The sequence below is a fragment of the Eucyclogobius newberryi genome, unplaced genomic scaffold (genome assembly GCF_026437365.1).
Source record: "Eucyclogobius newberryi isolate DKJ021-1_F unplaced genomic scaffold, fEucNew1.0.hap1 SCAF_2, whole genome shotgun sequence".
Classification (NCBI taxonomy): domain Eukaryota; kingdom Metazoa; phylum Chordata; class Actinopteri; order Gobiiformes; family Gobiidae; genus Eucyclogobius; species Eucyclogobius newberryi.
The window spans coordinates 17,644,352-17,664,097 of record NW_027315834.1 but is presented as its reverse complement, the minus strand read 5'-3'; the positions used below and the strand labels follow the sequence as shown (position 1 = coordinate 17,664,097).

Here is a 19,746-nt window from a genome sequence, read left to right as displayed (position 1 = left end):
CTCTTTAAACAGATTAAATACAAGCTAAATACACAATACTACGTCAGAGGCAGTGTGTTGTGGTCCTCACAAGGCATGGAGGTGGCTTCACGGTCCTTCCACACTTAAAAGAGGAATATTCTGTGAACTGAAGCATTGTAAATCTGTCAACTTAAACAAGTTAGACTATTTTAGAGTCACGTGACCCAACGGGAAAAATAGTCCATGACCATGATTCAACTCCCAATTTCTGCTGCACGTTTGTATTAATGTTCTTCAACACTGGTGTCATGCCAAAAAGTGAACTTTCTGTCAATATTGATAATGTTTCTTTATACTAAAAATATTCATGTTTTTTATACACAAGGCCAAATTAACCATCTTGGTCTTCAGCTTTACTTGTTATGTCAAGATGCCAATGTTAACTTAAACATTCCTCTATTTCGACCATTTCAAGTGGTGCAAAGGTGCTAAAATAAAGTTATATATGTTAGAAAAACAGTATAAAAATAAGATTTTTACTCACTAAAACATGTACCACTTCTCCACCATTGTGACAGAAATTCTTTCACATTTTTGGTAAGAAGCAACATAATCCACAACAATTGTCAATGCAACACGAATAATCAAGTGTAAACAGCACAATCTGCCGAAAGGACTACGGTAGTATCTATTACTTCATCTCGTTAGAGGCAACTGCAACTGACTTGATCAAAGTGCTCATTCAAGTACCATTTTACCATTTTAAAGGCTGCTTTTCTGGTTAAATATATTTGTTTTGCAGTTTGCAATTGCAAGTACAAGCATAATCTAACCAAACTATTGCTCTAAAACATGTTACAAGACATTTGACCACATCTACGGTGTAACCATGAGCTAGAAATACCTCAGTCTGGTTATTTTACACAGAAACAAACTAAATATATGCTAAAAAGATATGCTAAAACCATTTACCGGTGACCTAAAAACCTTTATGGCTCTTTTGATGCTGGGTCCACTTAGCTGACTAAAATCCATATGATTTTGCTTTATCTTGGGGTAAACCTGAGAGGATGCAGCTTAGCACTAGTACTAGTATTGTGTGTCACATACTGTAACTTATAGAAAACAATCAGATAAATGTAGATAGCTTTGTATACAGCTTTGTAATGCAAAGAATGTAGCATCAGAACATAAAAAACACAACAGGCTGTTTTCTACAAGAATATTAATTGAGACATTTTTCTGATATTGCACACAATCTCATGTAGTCTTCAAAGGGCAGGGGAGACCTCAGTTAAAAGTCCATATTAACAGTCTAATGCTTATCCTTGAGACACAATATTGTATATCCTATGAGACAGACACAGACAATATAGTAAGTAAATATTGAACCATTGAGTAAACATTGTAACAAATAATTTGTCTGAAAACACCCACAGTCCCTCAGTTTAACATATTACTTCCTATAGGGCAAAAACAAGGGAAAATACAGTTCATTTTGATGTCCCTGTTTTAAAGCTTTGCCTGGGTGTTGGTCCAGCTCCACTGCAGAGCGCCTGTTTATAGTCTCATAAGTCTGCAGTGATATCCTCTATAGACACAGAAACGCCCGCCTCCAGGTGAAGTCCTCTGTGCATCTACACTTCACGGTCCAGTTTCTGCAGAGAGTCGGGCTTCAAACAGGCTCAAGGCGTGATGGACAAATTCGTACTGTTCTCCCGTCTGAATCATCCCTCCTCTGTTTAGACAATAACACATTAAATACATAATAATCAACATGACATCTACATGTGTAAGGCCAGTCATGAGAACAAATTGGACAAGACATTGAAACAACTCTATGCAACCGACACAATAACCTTAAAGCAGGATTATTGCAGTAAACACTTTTCTAAATGTACAATGTCATTACAAAACCTTAGCTGCAACACATAAATGACAGAATTAAACACTTAAGTAGCCACTAATGTATTAATATTCAACACATTCACCCCTCTACAACTCAAATATTATTGTACTACAAAAGAAAAGTCAAAGATACTAGTACATCCTAATACACCCTACGAGATGTTAAATATCGTGCCCCAAAATATAATGTTCATATTCAATGTAATGATTGTTGTGACGGTGTTTATTGCATGTGAGTTACCGGTCTGCACGGAGCTGGCAGGTGATGCTCAACACGTCAACCACTTCCTCCAACTGCAACTGTTTACAGCCTATTGTAGTGGCAATGAAGCAACCTGTGCGACCAAGACCAGCACTGCAGGAAAGAAAGATGATCAAGTTCACACAACTACCGGCATCAAGTTTAGTTTGCATGTGCAGTTTGTACCTGCAGTGGACGATGACTGGACCCATGGCGGCGGAGGACCTCCGCTCTGCCTCAACATCCGTCATCAGCTCCAACAGGTGCATCGCCGAGTCAGGAGTTTTGTGATCCGGCCATGAGGTGTACCAGTAATGTTGTAAAGTGCGTGTTTGATTTCCACACTGTTCAAAGACAAATGTCCTTTTGTTTAGACTGATTTTCAGGACTGAGAGTAGATAAAAGGATGAGGGATCAGCCGGCACCTTCAGTGTGAGAGTGCGCGTTGTGTAGTGCTCGCTCTCTCGTGTGCTGTTCACCAAAACCTCAATCCTTCCGTAGATGCCCCTCTTCTCAGGCCAGTACAGAACACACTTCTGTATTTAACAAAAGTGTTACAGAACATTTTCAGCTCAGCATTAACATGGCATTTGCCATGTATCATCCTGCTCATACCTCATTCTTCTCCTTCAGTTTGGTGATCATGACAATAACAGGAGACTCTTCCTGCCAGGCCATCTGCCAAAAGTCATTGACAGTGTTCACCATGGGACCTTGCGTCGCAACGTAGGCTTTCTCGTCGCCAAGGTAGCCCTAAGATTAAAACAGATTTCATTTTTACAACAATTTGCACACATTGAAAACATTGCTTTAGAACAGGCATGTCCAAACTACGGCCTGGGGGCCAAATGCGGCCCTCAGACCAATTTTTGCTGGCCCTCCGGCTTCTGCTAAATTGGTCCAACAACAAAAAGTAGTTCTTTTTACCGTACAATTGGAAACATTCAAGCAATTTAATGTTAAACCAACCTAATATTAATGTTCAGAGTCTTATTAATGGTGTGGAGGCTCATCGAAACTATGTCAAATGCAACATTTTGAATAATTCAATTTGTCATTCGACAAGTTTAACATTGCCGTGTTGTTTGTGGACACCACTGCTTTAGAATGACACTTTTGCTTTTTCATTTGCGTTTTTTGTTGAGCAGAAACCGTGCTTTGGTCCTCATCTGAGCTCTGAACTGAGTTTCCTGACAGGAAGTTGAGCTATTGTATTAAAGTCTGAGAGCGACAGTACTGACTTCTACAGGACAATACTTTCACTGAGTGGCTTTCAGTGTGACAAGTTCGACTTATTAACTTCTGAAGTGAGAAACTGACAACCAACAATAACCTTCCCCTGCTTTACAATGAGTGTAATAGTTTTACATCTATTTTTACTATAATAGAAGATCACTATAGAGTAGAATAACTAATGAACTGTGTGACATGACTGTACTCACCCTTATGTAGTTAGCATTGATGTAGGACCCAAGCAGATCATTACAATTCTTGGACTTCAAAATAACTCTTGAATGAGGATCTGAAAAAAAGTAATGGTGGAGATTGACAGAAACATTACAGACATTTGGGACTAAATATTAAATTCAGAGTAGCAGTGATTCTTGTATATGACTGCTATTAGACCTTACAATATCTTTTTTACATTTGAACACTACATTTGCTTGGCTTGGAACACACAGGATGGAGTTTGATTGACAGTAGCTGTAGGGGAGCATTCCGAGGATCCTGATTGGCCGGAAGGAAGGAAACGCTCCACGCCCCATCTCAAAGGCTAGATAATCCCGCCCACTTTCAAAACAGAAGGAATCAGCCTTGTTTGGGTCTGTTATATAATTTTATTACATAGAAACTCTTTACGATTGTAGAAAAAGCTTCAGTTGTAGTCATCTGGACTCAGTTAGAAAAAAAAATAGACGTTTCGACTCTCATCCAAGAGTCATTGTCAATAACAGAATTTAGGTCGGGAACTCCGATATTTATACTCGGAGTTCCCGACCTAAATTCTGTTATTGAGTCCAGATGACTACAACTGAAGCTTTTTCTACTATGGAACACGCCTGGACGAATGAGGGATTACACCAACATCTTTACGATTGTATTGTCTTTTTTCTTAATACAATTTTGTATCCGAGTATTAGACTAATTGACTTTTAAAGAGCCAAATCTTCCCTTTGTATAAACATTGTTGTGAGAGAAAATTACTCACTTGGCAGGATGGTCTTGTATCTGTTTTTTGTCCCATGGTTTGGAATGTCCAGTTCTTTTGGGTCTATAAAGTTCATTGGAATTTCCTGGAAAAAAAATAGAAAAAAAATGAACAAAGCCACACGACACAGCCCTAATATCAGAACAGTAAAGCTATGCGCTAATGAGGTGTACTTTAGGATTATCTCACTGCTTTGCTTATAAATTAAAGGTGGACTATGTCACTTTTCTGGTGGAGCGTCTGCCACCCGCTTGTCACCATGGAGATGCTATTGCGTTGCCTTGTATGTTCCGCAGTGTGACGCGTCTACCTCCGTGGAGACAAGCACGCCACAGGTTAGGTCTGTGGGGACATGACCCGAAAAGTTACACAGTGCACCTTTAAGTACGTTCACTCACCGCAAACTCGGCGTGTAGCTTGAGCGTGTTGTTGACGATTTCGCGAAGATCTTGGCGCGTCAGGGGGCGACCGGCCGACAGCAGGTACTCTTTTGCTGCAGCCTCCCGGGGCGTCACCACGGTAATGTTTAGGGGCTCCACTGCACCCAAAGCTGACATGTCCAACACCAAGGACACGTTGGAGCCACGCCTGAAACGGGGGAGGATATAAGATTGGGAACATGGTAAGCGTAAATGCGTTAAAAGCAACACACAAGCAAACATCTACATCGCAGGATGGATTTTTCCTCGTCCTAAGCATCCTCAAAGTCATTCACGTTTGAGTTATTCTTTTTTGTCCTGAATTTGAGGCTTGAGTGACAAATGTTCAAATGTGTTAAAAAAAATAGATGCTTGTTTCAGGAAAATGTCCCTATGAAGAGGCGGAGCCAGCAGCAGAGAATCAGTTCTGCAGTTTTGAACAGGAAGTCGATGGGCCCATTTCTGTGATTAGGCTTTAGATCAATACTGTGACTTACTATTAGCAAAATGTAAATGTATTATAGTTGATCACCTAAAACCTGAAAACGCATGTGTGTGTCTATCAAATACAACTGCACTTCAAAAAAAATAATCTACATGATTTATTCAGAATTCCTATTTAGCTTAGTATTTAATATATTTGATCTGAGATGATAAGTTAATGCATCCAGAATTTCTGACGTTTCAAGATGTTTATGACAGGCTTAAGGTTTATGTTGTTGTTTCACGCTAAATTTTTTAACAATAACATAAAAACAATCAGAGATAAATTAGATGAAATTACCCCCGCTATTAGCCCTGAACTAGCCCAAGCTGTAAATCTAACGTCCCATATAAATCCACCTGTAAACTTAGAAAGGTTCACAGCTGTTGATCAAGCAGAGATAACTTCAGCCATTATGTCCTCTAAAAGCTCAACTTGTGTCCTAGACCCCATTCCAAGCAGACTCCTCAAAGACATTCTTCCCCTAATTATAGACCCTATTCTTAATATAATAAATACTTCACTCGAAAGTGGCTATGTTCCACAGTCCTTCAAACATGCAGTCATTAAACCTCTTCTGAAAAAGCCTAACCTAGATCCCGACCTATTGGTAAACTACAGACCTATTTCAAATCTTCCCTTTGTCTCTAAAATCCTTGAAAAAGTTGTAGTAAAACAGCTTTGTCGTCACCTGCAGGACAATAACTTATTTGAAGTTTTCCAGTCAGGGTTTAGAGCCCACCACAGCACTGAAACTGCACTAGTTAAAGTCACAAATGATTTGTTATTAGCCGCTGACGATGGACTGGTCTCAATCCTGGTTCTGTTGGACCTCAGCGCAGCGTTTGACACCATTGACCACAACATTCTACTGCAGAGGTTAGAATGTGATGTAGGTGTTGGAGGAACAGCCCTCAGCTGGTTTAAATCCTATTTATCTGATAGGTTCCAATTTGTTAATGTAAACCAGAGCTCCTCACCAAGCTCTAAAGTAATTTACGGTGTGCCACAGGGTTCGGTACTCGGTCCAATTCTGTTTACTCTTTATATGCTGCCATTAGGCAACATTATCAGAAAGCATGACATTAACTTCCACTGCTATGCAGATGACACTCAGCTGTATTTATCAATGAAACCTGATCAGAGCGATCAAGTAGACAGACTTAGTGCTTGTGTGAAGGAGATAAAAACCTGGATGACACTTAACTACCTGCTTCTTAACCCTGAAAAAACCGAGGTCATTGTGCTTGGCCCTAAGCATCTACGAGACGATCTATCTGAGCAGATAGTCACACTGGACAATGTCAGTGTAGCCTCCAGTTCTACTGTAAGAAACCTTGGAGTCTTATTTGACCAGGAGCTCTCATTTAAAGCTCATATAAATCAAGCTTGTAAAACAGCCTATTTCCATTTGCGCAACATAGCCAAAATCAGAAGAATCCTGCCTAAAAGTGATGCCGAAAAACTTATCCATGCATTTGTAACGACTAGATTAGACTACTGTAACTCCCTGCTTGCAGCGTGTCCTAAAAGCTCCATAAAAAGCTTTCAACTGGTTCAAAATGCAGCAGCAAGATTACTAACAGGAACAAAAAGAAGAGAGCACATTACCCCAGTGCTGAAGTCTCTTCACTGGCTCCCCGTCGAGTCTAGAATCAAATTCAAAATTCTACTCTTGACCTACAAAGCCATAAATGACATGGCCCCATCCTACCTCAAAGATGCTATAGAACCATATCATCCAAACAGAGCTCTTCGCTCTCAGAATGCCGGCCTTCTGGTGGTGCCAAGAGTCTCTAAAAGTACTGTAGGAGGTAGAGCGTTTAGCTACCAAGCTCCTGTGTTATGGAATCAGCTCCCGACCCATGTTAAATATGCTGACACAGTCTCTTCATTTAAGTCCAGGCTTAAAACGTTCCTCTTCGAAATCGCTTATGGTCAGACTAGTTAGGAACAGAAACATAAACCCACAGCTTTAGCTACGCTGCCCTAGGAGTAACTATGCTGGGGGAAGTATGACAGCTTGAGCACTATCCTCTTCTTCTTCTGACTACTTATGCTATCAAACAATATTTTTTTTTTGATTCTACTTGCAAACTGTTCACCGCCTTCTTTTCTTTCTCTCACTCCTGAGGACCTGTGGACCCAGATGCCCCTCCCCTGGTGAAGTGGTCCCTGCCCTGTGTGGACGGTCCCTCATCTGCCTGAGGAGTGGGTCCAGCTCGCCTCCGACGGTCCCTCATCTGCCTGAAGAGTGGGTCCAGCTCGCCTCCGACGGTCCCTCATCTGCCTGAAGAGTGGGTCCAGCTCGACTCAGACGGTCCCTCATCTGCCTGAAGAGTGGGTCCAGCTCCAGTCTCCCTCGTGTCCGTCTGTCCGTCTGTGAGAGTCGGATCTCTCCTTCACTGGAACTCCTCCAGGTTTCTACGCTTTTTTCCCAAAGAGGTTTTTTTTTTGTAGTTTTTCCTGGCCGAGAAGGAGAGTCTAAGGACAGAGGACCCTGGGACATTGTCCCTCGCCACCACAGACATTGTCTGACTTCATCGCCACCACAGACATTGTCTGACTCCCTCGCCACCACAGACATTGTCTGACTCCATCGCCACCACAGACATTGTCTGACTCCATCGCCACCACAGACATTGTTGATTCATTTCTCCCTGTGGCCCTCAGAGGCAACTGTTGTTGTGATTTTGGGCCTTACAAAAATAAATTGATTTGATTTGATTTGATTTAAATTCTCCGTTCATCGAGATGTTGAAATGTGAAAAAAAATATTGAAATAAGCTTGAAATCTTATTATTTCCAAAAATGTATACAAACCATAGACTGTATGAGACAAATACTGTACATCCACTCGTCAAAAACGCTTCAAGATTAAGTCATTTAAACTCATGTAAATACGGTATTCCTTCGTGCCATGTGGGTGTCTACGGGGCCTGAGATGAACCAATAAAAATACTATATTATTTAATCCCTAAAGAATCCCCTTAAATTGTGCTGTGTTGTAAAGAAGCAAAGAGAGGATGAACCGAGGTGTCAATGTGGTCTCTGTGATGTACTTTTTGTCTTGTACGTGTCCTCTGGTTTCCCCCCTCGGATGGTGTTGTTCCTAATATCTAAGTGCTGATTGGCTGCCATCCAGAGTGGACAGAGCACACGCCCACAGACTCCCTGAAAAACATCCTGTTCTCACATCGAGTCTGAAATCTTCCTTCCTATTCTAACTTTCAGAAGCATCAATCTGTACTTTAATGCTGGTGTAACCCAGAGAAACTGGCTCCAGCCTAAGTTAGCGGAAGAGTTAGGAGGCTCAGATAAAGACTTGAGCGCTTGAGACACGTGTTATTATGTTGTTGTTATGAAAGCCCTTGAAAAGGAAATGAACCATGGCCAAGCATTCCGTCTTGAGCTACTATAAGGCAGACATTTGCTGTTAAAGAAAGAAAATTATGACATCCAGGTATAAGTCAATGTATTTCTAAGGGGTTGCACGTGACAAGGTGCGAGTCAAATACTTGTTTAGAACATTGACAATTCAGTGACAGGGCTTAAAATTAAAAAACGAATATTATTACTTACTTGATACTTATTTTATAATGCAGACATTTACCGGTAATGCCTTTATTTTCATTACTTTTTTTGTGCTATTTGTTTGCACCATATCACCAAAGCATATTCCCAGTTTGTGAAAATCTGTTCACTGAAAATGGCCATAAACATTCTTCTGATTAATCATACTTTAGATTCTGTGAACTGCTCTCCAAACAACTTAAAGCTGTGATTTGTCGTGACTATAAATTGATGCAAGCTGGCGCCATCCATGAACATGGAAGAGATCCTTGAGGTGCAGCGGTAACACTAATGTTGGGAACATTTCGGTTCATATATTTCCAGACACTGGCCTGAGGAAGTGTGTCTCTCGGCATATACTGTATAAACATTGACCCAAGGACACATGCAGCAGCTTTGATCGATGGTTTAAGATCAGCCATAACAAATGCTGTTTTTGTACTTGACTTCCTTGAAAAAGACAAAGTGTTGATATCTTGCATACTTCAGCTCTGTTTACACTATTCATCACATTTCAAACAGCAGAGAACAAACTTCAACACAAACTAACACTCTTGTGCACATACTGAGTCCTTGAGAAATAATACCCTTAAAAGATTTTTGCTGAAATAATCTCTAGTTTTTGTTTCTGACTTGAATCATTCTTGCTTGCACCACTCATTTACTCCTCCTTCCGAGGCACAATCTTGCTGAATTATGATTTACTTTAAAATATAAAACCTGTATATTAATCTCACTCTGCACAACAGTGTCTACAACTTCTTTTCTACATTCAGAGGACTGGCATGAAAACCATGCTCTTTCTCACAGCAGTTTGTTTGTCTGTTTTGTGCTTATCACCTTTCTTGAAGTCCTGCAGCAGATTTCATTCTGAAAGGGGAAGGACAAGGTTTCAACTCGTTTGTAGATGCCGGGACACCCAGGGGGGCCTGGTCCAAACTTTTCACAACTGCAGGTGTAGTGCTGAGGAAATGCAGAGACGGGTGAACAAATATTTAAGTATTTAAAATAAGTGTTGTATATTAATTATATATGATTACTATACATTTTAATAAAATTACCTTGGTATAGGAATGGCAGGAGGTGCAAAACGACGACAGGTTGTGATTGGCTGCTGCTGGGGAATGGGCGTGGCTATAGAAGGAGGTAGCTCAGCCTGGACCATGCTTTTGACTGCCACAGCCTTTGAGCATGTTCAATAAGAATATTGTGTTAAGTACCAGATTAAATACACATAGATGTGATGTCATGGCTGACCTTAGTGACCTTGGTTGGGCTCTGAGCTGAGCCTAGAGGGTCATGGATCTTTGGCCTGTACTCAAGCGGGGATTTCACATGTCTGTGAGAAAGCTGGACCTTCTCTTTGAGACGGTATAAAACCTATTTCCAACACAAAGAAGGGAAAACCTTTTACAAAAATGCCCATTTTAGACGTGATGAGCTTTAATTATCATGTAGTTATAAAGTGACGCAAACATTTAAACATTAAAGTTTGGCCACAAACTTTGGAACGCTCTTCCTCCCCACATAAAGACTGCACTGGCATTTATTCACTGGCATTTAACCCGGCATGAGAATTGTGTGGTCATCTGGCTGTCTTTTATTATTTTAAATATTTTATGTTGTTTTAAATTCGTTTTTTAAATTTATTTTGTTTGTTTGTATTTATTTATTTAATGTATTTATTTATTTTTTTAACATATTTTACTTGTGCTTGTTTTGTACTCTTTGGAGACTTTGTGTTGGTAAAATGTGCTATACAAATAGTTGGATTGGATTGGAAACATTGTGTCAGTAGATGTCACTCCAGCATACACAGAATGTTTACTTTGTAGGTACATGTACTCCCTCTAGTGGTGGTAGTGATGAAACCTTAAACACTAACTATTATGACAGTTATCACCTTTTCAATTTGTTTAACAGTTTGAATAATTGTGATATATATGTTAATCCATCTAATCTTGAATGTTTTAGCGATTTTCATCAGTGAAAGTAAAATAAATAAATTCTAAAGGTTATAAATAATAATAGTATGCTCTCTTGCGTAGAAAACACACAAAAGTGTGTGTTAGTTGAAACACACTGCCATTTTTGGCCTGAGCCACAAATACTCTAATGACCTCCCATGGTTTTAGCCATTCAGGTCAGCTGAGGTGAAAAGGTTTAGCCACAAACTCTGACAGACTTAGAGCAAGTTGGACCAAATATAATAGAAAATGTTATTCTTGTGAATGATGTGACAAATGTGAGTCGTACCATCAAGCATATGATGACAATAACGAGGATAGTGAAGAAGAGAAAGACAGCATAGAAGCCGTCTCGGCTCCACACCTGATCCCTCTGCTGGCCCTGGAGAACGTTCTTCTGCAGACACAAAGAGACCACATAACCATATAACCACAGACACTCCTCAAATGTGATCATATCTATTCTGCACTAGAAGTGTCAGGAAAGATAAGCAAAAAGAAGCATCTATTATTTTTGTATCAATGTTACGGCATATTGTAACAAAGAGATCAAAAGAAAGGTTGAAAGAGGTGGATCAAACTAGTACACAGAGATACATAAATAAGCCTGTTACAATAACAAATTCTGATGTGCAGATATGTTGTTACAGAAATGATTCCAATAAGCAATAAAATAGAGGTCAGCACTCTCGCCTCCCAAGAAGATCATGGGTTCGATTCCCGGGCCAGACCAACACCACATGATCTCTCCGGGTGGAGTCTGCATGCATCTGTTTTTGGCAACTCTAAATTGCCCCTAGTGAATGAATGTGAGAGTGGATGTTTGTCTGTGTGTCTATGAGTCTAATGAGCTGGCCCCTGTCCAGGGTGTACCAGGCCATAGTCACTGGGAAAATCCAGGCCAAAGTCACTGGGAAAATCTCAGTAAACAGGAAAATCACAGTAAAACTTGTTCCCAATGAACCATATTGTAAAAAAAAACAAAAAAACAAAAAAACCATGATGAATTATTAATGAGTAAAATTATATGCATTCATTATTTAACCCTCCACAGCTAAAATATAACATAGATCCAAAACAAAACAAAATATTTCCTGTAATTAATCATCATTAAGTTATTTATTTATTTGAGTTACCTAGTCAGGAGAGATGCTTTGTACCAGCACAAGCTAATTTCCACCTGTCGTCCCTGGTCAGGCTGATGATATTAAGTACCACTGAAGGTGGCGCCGGCAGGAAAACCAATACAAACTCCACACTCCATTTGGAATCAATCCCAGGACCTTCTCTCTGTTGAAGCTAGAGCGCTAACCACTACAGTGCCGGTAATTAATAATTCGATTTATATAGACACTCAGTGGTTATAAGCTACTATTGTAGCCACAGCTGCCCAAACTTCTTGAGCAGACACAATATTATGTGTGAAGTTTGAAGACTTCGTCACGATTCAAAAGCGAGATGATCTACACTAGCTCCAAAGAGAGATTTATTTGATTCTCAACACTGTGACGTTTCGGGTGCTGCCCTTCGTGAGGCATTAAGTGTAGCTCGGAGCACACGTGTTGTATAGGAGTTTGATGAGTGGTCACATGATCATATTTATGTAGAAAAATAGTGCACATTTTTGGTATTTTATATTTTCGCACAACTTCGTTTCCATGTATAGATAAACATCATCTTGGTGGAAACAAAGTTGTATTTGATGGTGTCACCATCAAATATTTTTTTGCTAGAATGAACACCCATTACAGCACTGCAAAATACAGAAAAATTGCACAAACTTAAGTAATGTTTTGAAAATTTGTGTAAAAAGTGTGATGACTTAAAAACTAAACATGATCTTTTGAAAGAGACATGGTAGAGTCGCCTCACCACATGTATCTGTTCTTTACTGACACATTAGGAGTCTGGGATTTGTAACTGTAGCTTTATTACAAGAGAACCTGTAACATTTATCTTGTGTGGAAGTGGAGGTAATTACATTTACCCAAATGTGTAAAGCGTCTGTGTGCTTCCTCAGGCTGATCGATGTGTCTTTAACCATCCCATTAAAGTTTTAACACCAGCACTTTGCACTCTAATAGCTCCCGTCTATCCCTGCTCTTCCTCGGGCTAACATGCGGTGCTTGCCTGGGAGACCTGCTCATACACACCTCGGTGGAAACCTCAGTGATGCCAAAGTGCCCCAGATGGCGATGGAGGACCCTGATGTTCAGTGATTGGATGACTTCTTCAGCTGGGCGAGGCTCCAAGATGCCCAGCCTATCAGAGGACACGAAAAGCTCGATGCAATTCTTCTCTTCCTGTAAATTTCACGCACTTGAGTTAGTTGAAGAAGGGACAGACCATAACAATAACGTAATACAAGCGGACCATAATGCTTCTTACATTGAGGCGGTTGATGTGGACATCTCTGACAGGAACACCCAAAGCTGCTGCTACTCCTTCTCGAAACCAGCGAAGTAAACTGATGTTCAGCCTCCGCACATCCACAGCCAAGTACTGCCAAGAGGAGACAGAAAAACATCAGAAAAACATCAATCCAGGCAAATACAATTATGTTTAGTGTGTGCGGATGTGCATTTGAATTCATTTGAATTTTCCATTGAGTGTAAAATAATAACTCTTCTTTCATTTTGTTGACGTATTAGACACAAAAAAAGAAATCTTATTTTGAATTGGAGTTAACTACAGTATATCTTTCAGAAAATTGGCAAATAAAAAAGCAGTCCAACTAGATAGCAACAAATGAGATCCACTAAAATCTTGTTAAGAACAACTTTGGTGTGTGTGAGTGCTGATCTTTATGTCCCCATGGAAGCAAAATGCATTTAGAGAAAACAGCCTATGGCATTACAACGTCCCATATAAATGTTTACAACATAGAAAGTAGATTAAAAATAATAATAAAACATTTGTGCAGATTGGAGCTTGCATGTTGAGAAAGCAAACAGAGCAATAAACAAACAAATAAAAATGTAAAAATGTTTTCGCATACAGTGTTATATTCATTTACTGAACAAGGGGTGATCATGTCATCACCTTCATACAAAAACAGCATGAGTGCGTCCCTAAAAACAAGCTAAAATACACACAATCATGAAGGCTTTTTGTTTGTACAAAATTTAACCCCTCCAATGACGTTAAACAGTTTGTTTTTCTATGAAACCTGACTGGAACAAAACAAACCCTATACTCATCTATGTGTGTCCATGTGTAGGCGGCTGATCGCTAATGGCTAAAACAACATGTTCTGTTGCCACTTAATTCAATATGAGGAACAAAAACTACAGATACACAGACCCATCACACACACAATGCTATTATGCATTCGGCTCTGTTTTAGGCTTGTTCATCCTCTGTTTGTTTCCACAATTATCAAGTAAAAAACATAACCTAGGCCAACGTATAAAAGCAGGATAAGAAATTGCATTAATTACAAATCAAAATAAAGGCATGAAATGCTCATTGAACACAGGTAAAGGCGCACAATGGAGAGGTATAAAAATAACAACAACAATTTGATTTGTAATATTACTATATCAATTGAAAATTTAAACTCCAACACCATTTAACATAAAATAATTAAACAAATTACATTCAACAACTTCAATTTACATTTTTCAATCAAAAGGCAGTTGAGAGAGTACAGACCTCTATCTGACACATAAAGTGGTACAATAAATAACCTGTACCTAATAATAGCTGGTGGCTTGGGCAGTTGGCCCTTGCTTTTATAACCTAGAAATAAGGTGCTCTTACCTGGTAAACATGGACACATTGTTGATTGTCTCGGCTTTAAACCCAGTGAGAGGCAGAGAGACAGTGCATTGCCTGTTTACCAGAGCGGAGGGGCTTTTTGCTCCATTTCCTGATCGAGTTGCTCTGTGATGTGTGATTGGCTTACAGGAGCTCAAATCTGAGCCTGCCACCTGATTGGCCGCCAACCAGGTAAAACCATTATGGTGCTATGCTTTCTGTCAGGATCAGGTGCTATTTCTGTAGGACACACACACACACCCACACCCACACACACACACACACACAGTAATGACCACTAATTAGCTGATAGCCCTCAAGACAGTGATGGGAGGGAGGGGAAATCCAATTTGCACCAATCAAATACAGTAAAAGGGAGGCCCATACTGAGAGGAGCAGCATTTAACAACAGAAATAAACTTAAACACACACCACATCAAAATCTGGATTTCACTTGCACTAAACCAGGGATTTAATTTGGACTAGAAATGGACTAAACTTGTAGTAGAACAGCACCAAACCAATTCCACATCAAGACCAAATTGAGCTCAAACCAGGACCAAACTCAGTGTAAATACATCCAAAACACCAGCATGGGCGACCCTTCAGAGACAACAGGGTGGCTTGTCAAATCAACACCAAAGCTAAATTGTTTAATAACTACACTATTAGACAGAAGTCGCTCTGATGCTGGAATATAATCTTTTAAAAACGTCAAAGTTCACGCACCACATGTAAAATCAATTCAAACCAAACATAAACGCAAAGCTCACGGACACTGTTACTATGCTAAGAAAAATCATTCTCATGCACCGTTAGTTCCCTTTTACTCCACTTTTTCAACAACAGTTGAAGGTAAAAACAAATTCAGCCTCCGATCAGATTATATATGAAAAACTGGCCATTTTGTGTGATATTATCACCATAACTATTAAATATATCTAAATCTTGGGGAAAATATTAAAATGTTGTATTTTTAGTCAGAACGGAACAGAACCGAAAATAAAATAGCTATTATTTTTACAGTATTAAAAAAACAAACAGTACCAGTGGGTGGCAAACGTGTAAATCTTATAATAGTAGCTGATACAAAATTTGAAAATATATGTCCAATTTAAGCGAAAGTGAAATAAAACGGCACATAAGGGTTAACAACATTTTTTTCATATATACACTAATATTGCATGTATTACAATAAGCATTTCCTTTCTGAAAATGGACATTAGTGATAACAATGTGCCCTTATGGCACGGTGTTCCTGATGCATCTTGTTCTGCCTAAGGGGAAAACGTGAGCAGCACATGCAGAAGTAGGCTGACATGAGGTTAGCATTGTTAACGCTTGTGTGGTTTCTTTAAGGGAAAAGAATGAAAGAGGCGAAAGACCAGCTATGTGTAGCAAGTGAAGAGTATATGTCTCAAAAAATATTGACAAATACAGATTTAAAAAAGAACAAACAAGAGACTATATTTGGTAATAACCCTGCTATTACTTCATAATTTTGGACATTGTAATAATATGCAAATCAGCATATGGATGATGTTGACTTTATCTTGCATTGAAAACTATGAGAAATGTTTGCTGAACTTGACTACTAAACTACATTCAAGCATGTTTTCTAATGTAAATACTGTCACATAACCACTTATTCCATTCCTTTGTCATGAGCACAGGGACAGGTCTCGCAATCAGGCACAGGAAGTACAATAAACCCCAATACAAAATGGGTTTACGTAAAAAAGAGCCGCGTCGCACTGCTTCATGAACACAGAACCAGGTATTTGACCGACTACATGTGTAAATAATAATCATGATAATGCGTGGTAATCCTTCACGGCAACATAGAAGCGCCATCTGCGTTTCGGTTTTTGCACAAGGTTTAATCAGATTGTCCTCACTCCCACAATGCATCTGTGACGTGGCTGGCATAGAGAGACAGACAACTGCTAACAGGGCCATCCATTATTCACCCACAACAACAGATTAGGCCTGACGAGCCTTGTGCCTACATACAGGACATGAATTAACGCTGTGTTCAAGGTACCTGCAGTGCAACCTATTATTCTTTCGGTCACGGCGAGTCCACGATGAGCGCCTTCTGTTCCCAAAAGCATTTTTCCTGTTGCCTCTTGTGCATTTCAATTAGAGCAAACTGTGTCACATTGTCTGCATCTGTCACACTCCCAAATGTAGCCCAAAGTCATTGCGGAGGTCAGTGCTGTTTGTCTAAGCCCTATTGTGGAGGTAAGTGGGTCTCTCGCACACCGATTATTAGCGTTACCGTGGCAACTAAGAGCAGAGCCTCTCTCCTCCGAAGCAACAGAGGAACCCAAAATACATTGTCCATCACTCACTGTCCACTTCAGCTGCTGGACTTCATAACCCCCTTTATTACACACACGTATTACATTAGTGCATTGGGCTGAATCAAAATAAAATAGAAAATGAATATGGCGTGCAAATGCTGATTCAGTGCCCGGACTATCATCATTAACGTTTAAAATTAGCAAGCGACACTTAGCGGTATCGTCCAATAATGTTTGTGCCTTTTACCAAATAACTGTGAATAATACAACCGCTTATACGTCAATAAAATCAAAATAAGTATGAATGTAATAAAAAACATAGCCTATGTCTCATTTCACACACCATTTTTCCAAGCTATTCTAATCCTCATTTAAATTGAGTTATTGTTTGCACAGATCATGCGACTCACCACAGTGACCAGGTGTTGTGCGGACACTTCAGTGTGCTGGGAGCCTGCCTCATGGTGCAGACGTGCCAGTAGGTTTAAACCCCATTGTCCATGCTCCTGACGAAACCTGGAATCCATAAGGGCCTCTGGTGTGCCCTTCGCTAACCTGGACTCATGGTGGCGCTGTGGGGGTGGGTCATGGTTCTCATCCACATTGTACTGATGACGCAGGCGTGGGTGAATGAGTTTGGAGCGGTGAAGAGGGAAGAGGCACAAATCCTGACCACCAGAGGAGGACTCTTCAAAAGAGTAAGACAGAATATATGAGACCACACAAGGAAACAAAGAAATACAATATCATGAATATAATAATAAAAAACAGATAACTTATTAAAAAAACACTCTTGTACACTTGGGTAAGTCTGTAAAGTAGAAAAACACCGACGTAAGTCTGTAAAGTAGGCCTATTTGAAATAATACAAAATTGCTTTGAAAACATCTCAGTCGCTTATATTCCACTAGAGTATGTGGGCTAAACAAAGGGATTCATACATGTAAAGAAATTATCTGAAAGTAATCACATTTTCCCTCTTCATATTGATTTGTCACATTTTTTGATTCAAACAAATACAAATGACATAAACAATAACACTCTTCTCATTAACATTACAAATACAATACAAAACAGTCAGATTTAATCCTCCAAAATTTGAACTGAACACTGCTCCAAACCACAGACTTTAGACTGACAGACTCTTTAGACAGACTTTAGACAGATATCCTGAGCGATGTGAGGACCTCTCCATTAAAGACCTAAACACAATCCTTGACAACTAGAAATAACTGAATCAACCTTGAATTAATTCATATTTGATTAATTCTGCAGACCTAACTGACTTATTTGTATCGTTCACAGATGATTTCCACACTAAGCTGAGGCAGGATCACAACATCTGTCTCCTTGGATTGGATTGTTCCCCTAGTGACAGCGTCCCGTTGTTATGAATAACACTAGACTGCAGCTCTGATTGGACGCCACTGTTTTCAGTATTTTCTCAAAGGAAACTGTGTGTCAGAGTCAGGGCTTGTAACATACTGGTATGGCAGAAATACAACTCTTAAGTTGACAGCACAAAGTAAACCTTATTGTCTTGCCATATGACTAGCCACTTCTTAATTATTCTGACCATAATTTATTTTGGGATTGTATGGTACGTTTGTCTAAACAGTAACACACAAACACAAACATTTAGAAAAGTATCCAACAACTCTGGTGTATGAACGCAACCAAAAACTGTCAATATCGCAACAACACAACAGAACTATACTACTGAGTTTAATATAAAATGGATTAAAATGCTCATAAACTCTCTTGAGGCCACAGTGAAAACTGTGAGTGTTGTAAATGTGTCTGAATCATTAAAGCTCAACACTAATACAGGAATCAATTAGGCAAATCATCAACGACCAGTCATTGACAAAAATGTCTAGTTTAAACACACCTAGAATCTGACTTAGCAACCCGAACGAAGGGTTTTATACCATGAAGACATTAGAAAACATTATTCCTTTTTGACATAAGACCATGCTAATTAAATGAACGGGTGACATTATTGGCCATCATAGATTAGTGTGATCACCAACAGGAGAATGCAAACAGCTATAGGCCTGACACATCATTGGTATAACAGCAGACATCTTACCTGAGATCAGCATCTGTGCCCAAACCAGAGAAAGCACAAGAAACATGGCTAATGATGTCTTGTTTAGGGAAGATAATTGGGGGGGAACTTTCTGCTTATCCTTGTCAGTGACGAACAGAGGCAGTGGGCTTCATGGCACGCGCTACATGACCGTAAATTAGCTGCTACACTCCGGGATGCTGCGCTCCGGAGATGCCCCAGTGTCCGCCGCCCTGCACCATGGCACCTGCGGCCCGAGCGCACTCTGCACCGCCTGGGTCTCCTCCAGAGCCTCGCATCGGTGATGACACGGATGAGATGGTCCGTCTCCAACCCGGTAAGCTAAAGGAGAAGAGCGGCAGAGGGGCAGGAGGAGGAGGAGGAGGAGGCGAGGAGGGGCAGAAGGAGGAGGAGAGGATGAGGGGGCGTGGTCCAAGCGCACAGACACCAGCGCAGCATAATAATAACAGGACTATTACACATGTGCCCATATGGTTCAGGTTATGTCTGTTTGTTATGCCGGGTGACACAATACGTTTTATCACATATACTGTACTCCACCAGCAGGTTTCTGACAATATCTCGCACGTGAGCGCCCTCTGCTGCCGAAGAGCTTCATGTTTGCTTCTGTGGACTTGAGAGAACGAGCACTGTGGATATTGATCAAATTATTGTCATGTCTGTGTCCTATTTATCATGAGTCAAGACGATCGTGCTGCATATGGGTCACAATGAACTATTCTGTGTATTTTAACTATTCTGTGTATTTTCTGACCATCTGTGGACTAGTCTAAACAATCTTAAAGTGGACGTCATAGCGAAGGTCAGGCCATTTTTATCAGACCCAA

General features: G+C 40.0%; 1 protein-coding gene across 2 annotated transcripts; it reads right to left on the bottom strand.

Annotated features, from left to right (window-relative positions):
• Positions 1-1,417: 1,417 nt before the first annotated feature.
• ptprr (protein tyrosine phosphatase receptor type R) lies at positions 1,418-19,262 on the bottom strand. 2 transcript variants are annotated; one of them, XM_072453906.1, is made up of 16 exons: positions 18,920-19,262; positions 17,238-17,515; positions 13,151-13,264; positions 12,916-13,065; positions 11,052-11,159; positions 10,053-10,175; positions 9,857-9,978; positions 9,636-9,758; positions 4,718-4,907; positions 4,320-4,404; positions 3,553-3,632; positions 2,726-2,863; positions 2,536-2,646; positions 2,297-2,454; positions 2,111-2,224; positions 1,418-1,699 (listed from the first exon to the last, which is right to left on the bottom strand). In XM_072453906.1, the coding sequence occupies exons 1-16, from the start codon at positions 18,963-18,965 to the stop codon at positions 1,606-1,608; spliced, it is 2,034 nt and encodes a 677-aa protein (XP_072310007.1). In that variant the 5' UTR covers positions 18,966-19,262; the 3' UTR covers positions 1,418-1,605. The 2 variants fall into 2 exon arrangements, with proteins under 2 accessions (XP_072310007.1, XP_072310008.1); XM_072453907.1 differs by having other exon boundaries at positions 10,062-10,175.
• Positions 19,263-19,746: the final 484 nt, after the last annotated feature.

Bases quoted from the DNA above. Each gene is read 5' to 3' on its own strand.
- ptprr (XM_072453906.1), bottom strand. From the start codon at position 18,965: ATGTTTCTTGTGCTTTCTCTGGTTTGGGCACAGATGCTGATCTCAG. The intron at 11,160-12,915 runs GTGTGTATGAGC...TTGTGTCTGCAG, and splicing joins TCACTGAGGTTTCCACCGAG to AAGAACGTTCTCCAGGGCCA. The intron at 2,225-2,296 runs GTACAAACTGCA...TCTTTCCTGCAG, and splicing joins CCAGTCATCGTCCACTGCAG to TGCTGGTCTTGGTCGCACAG.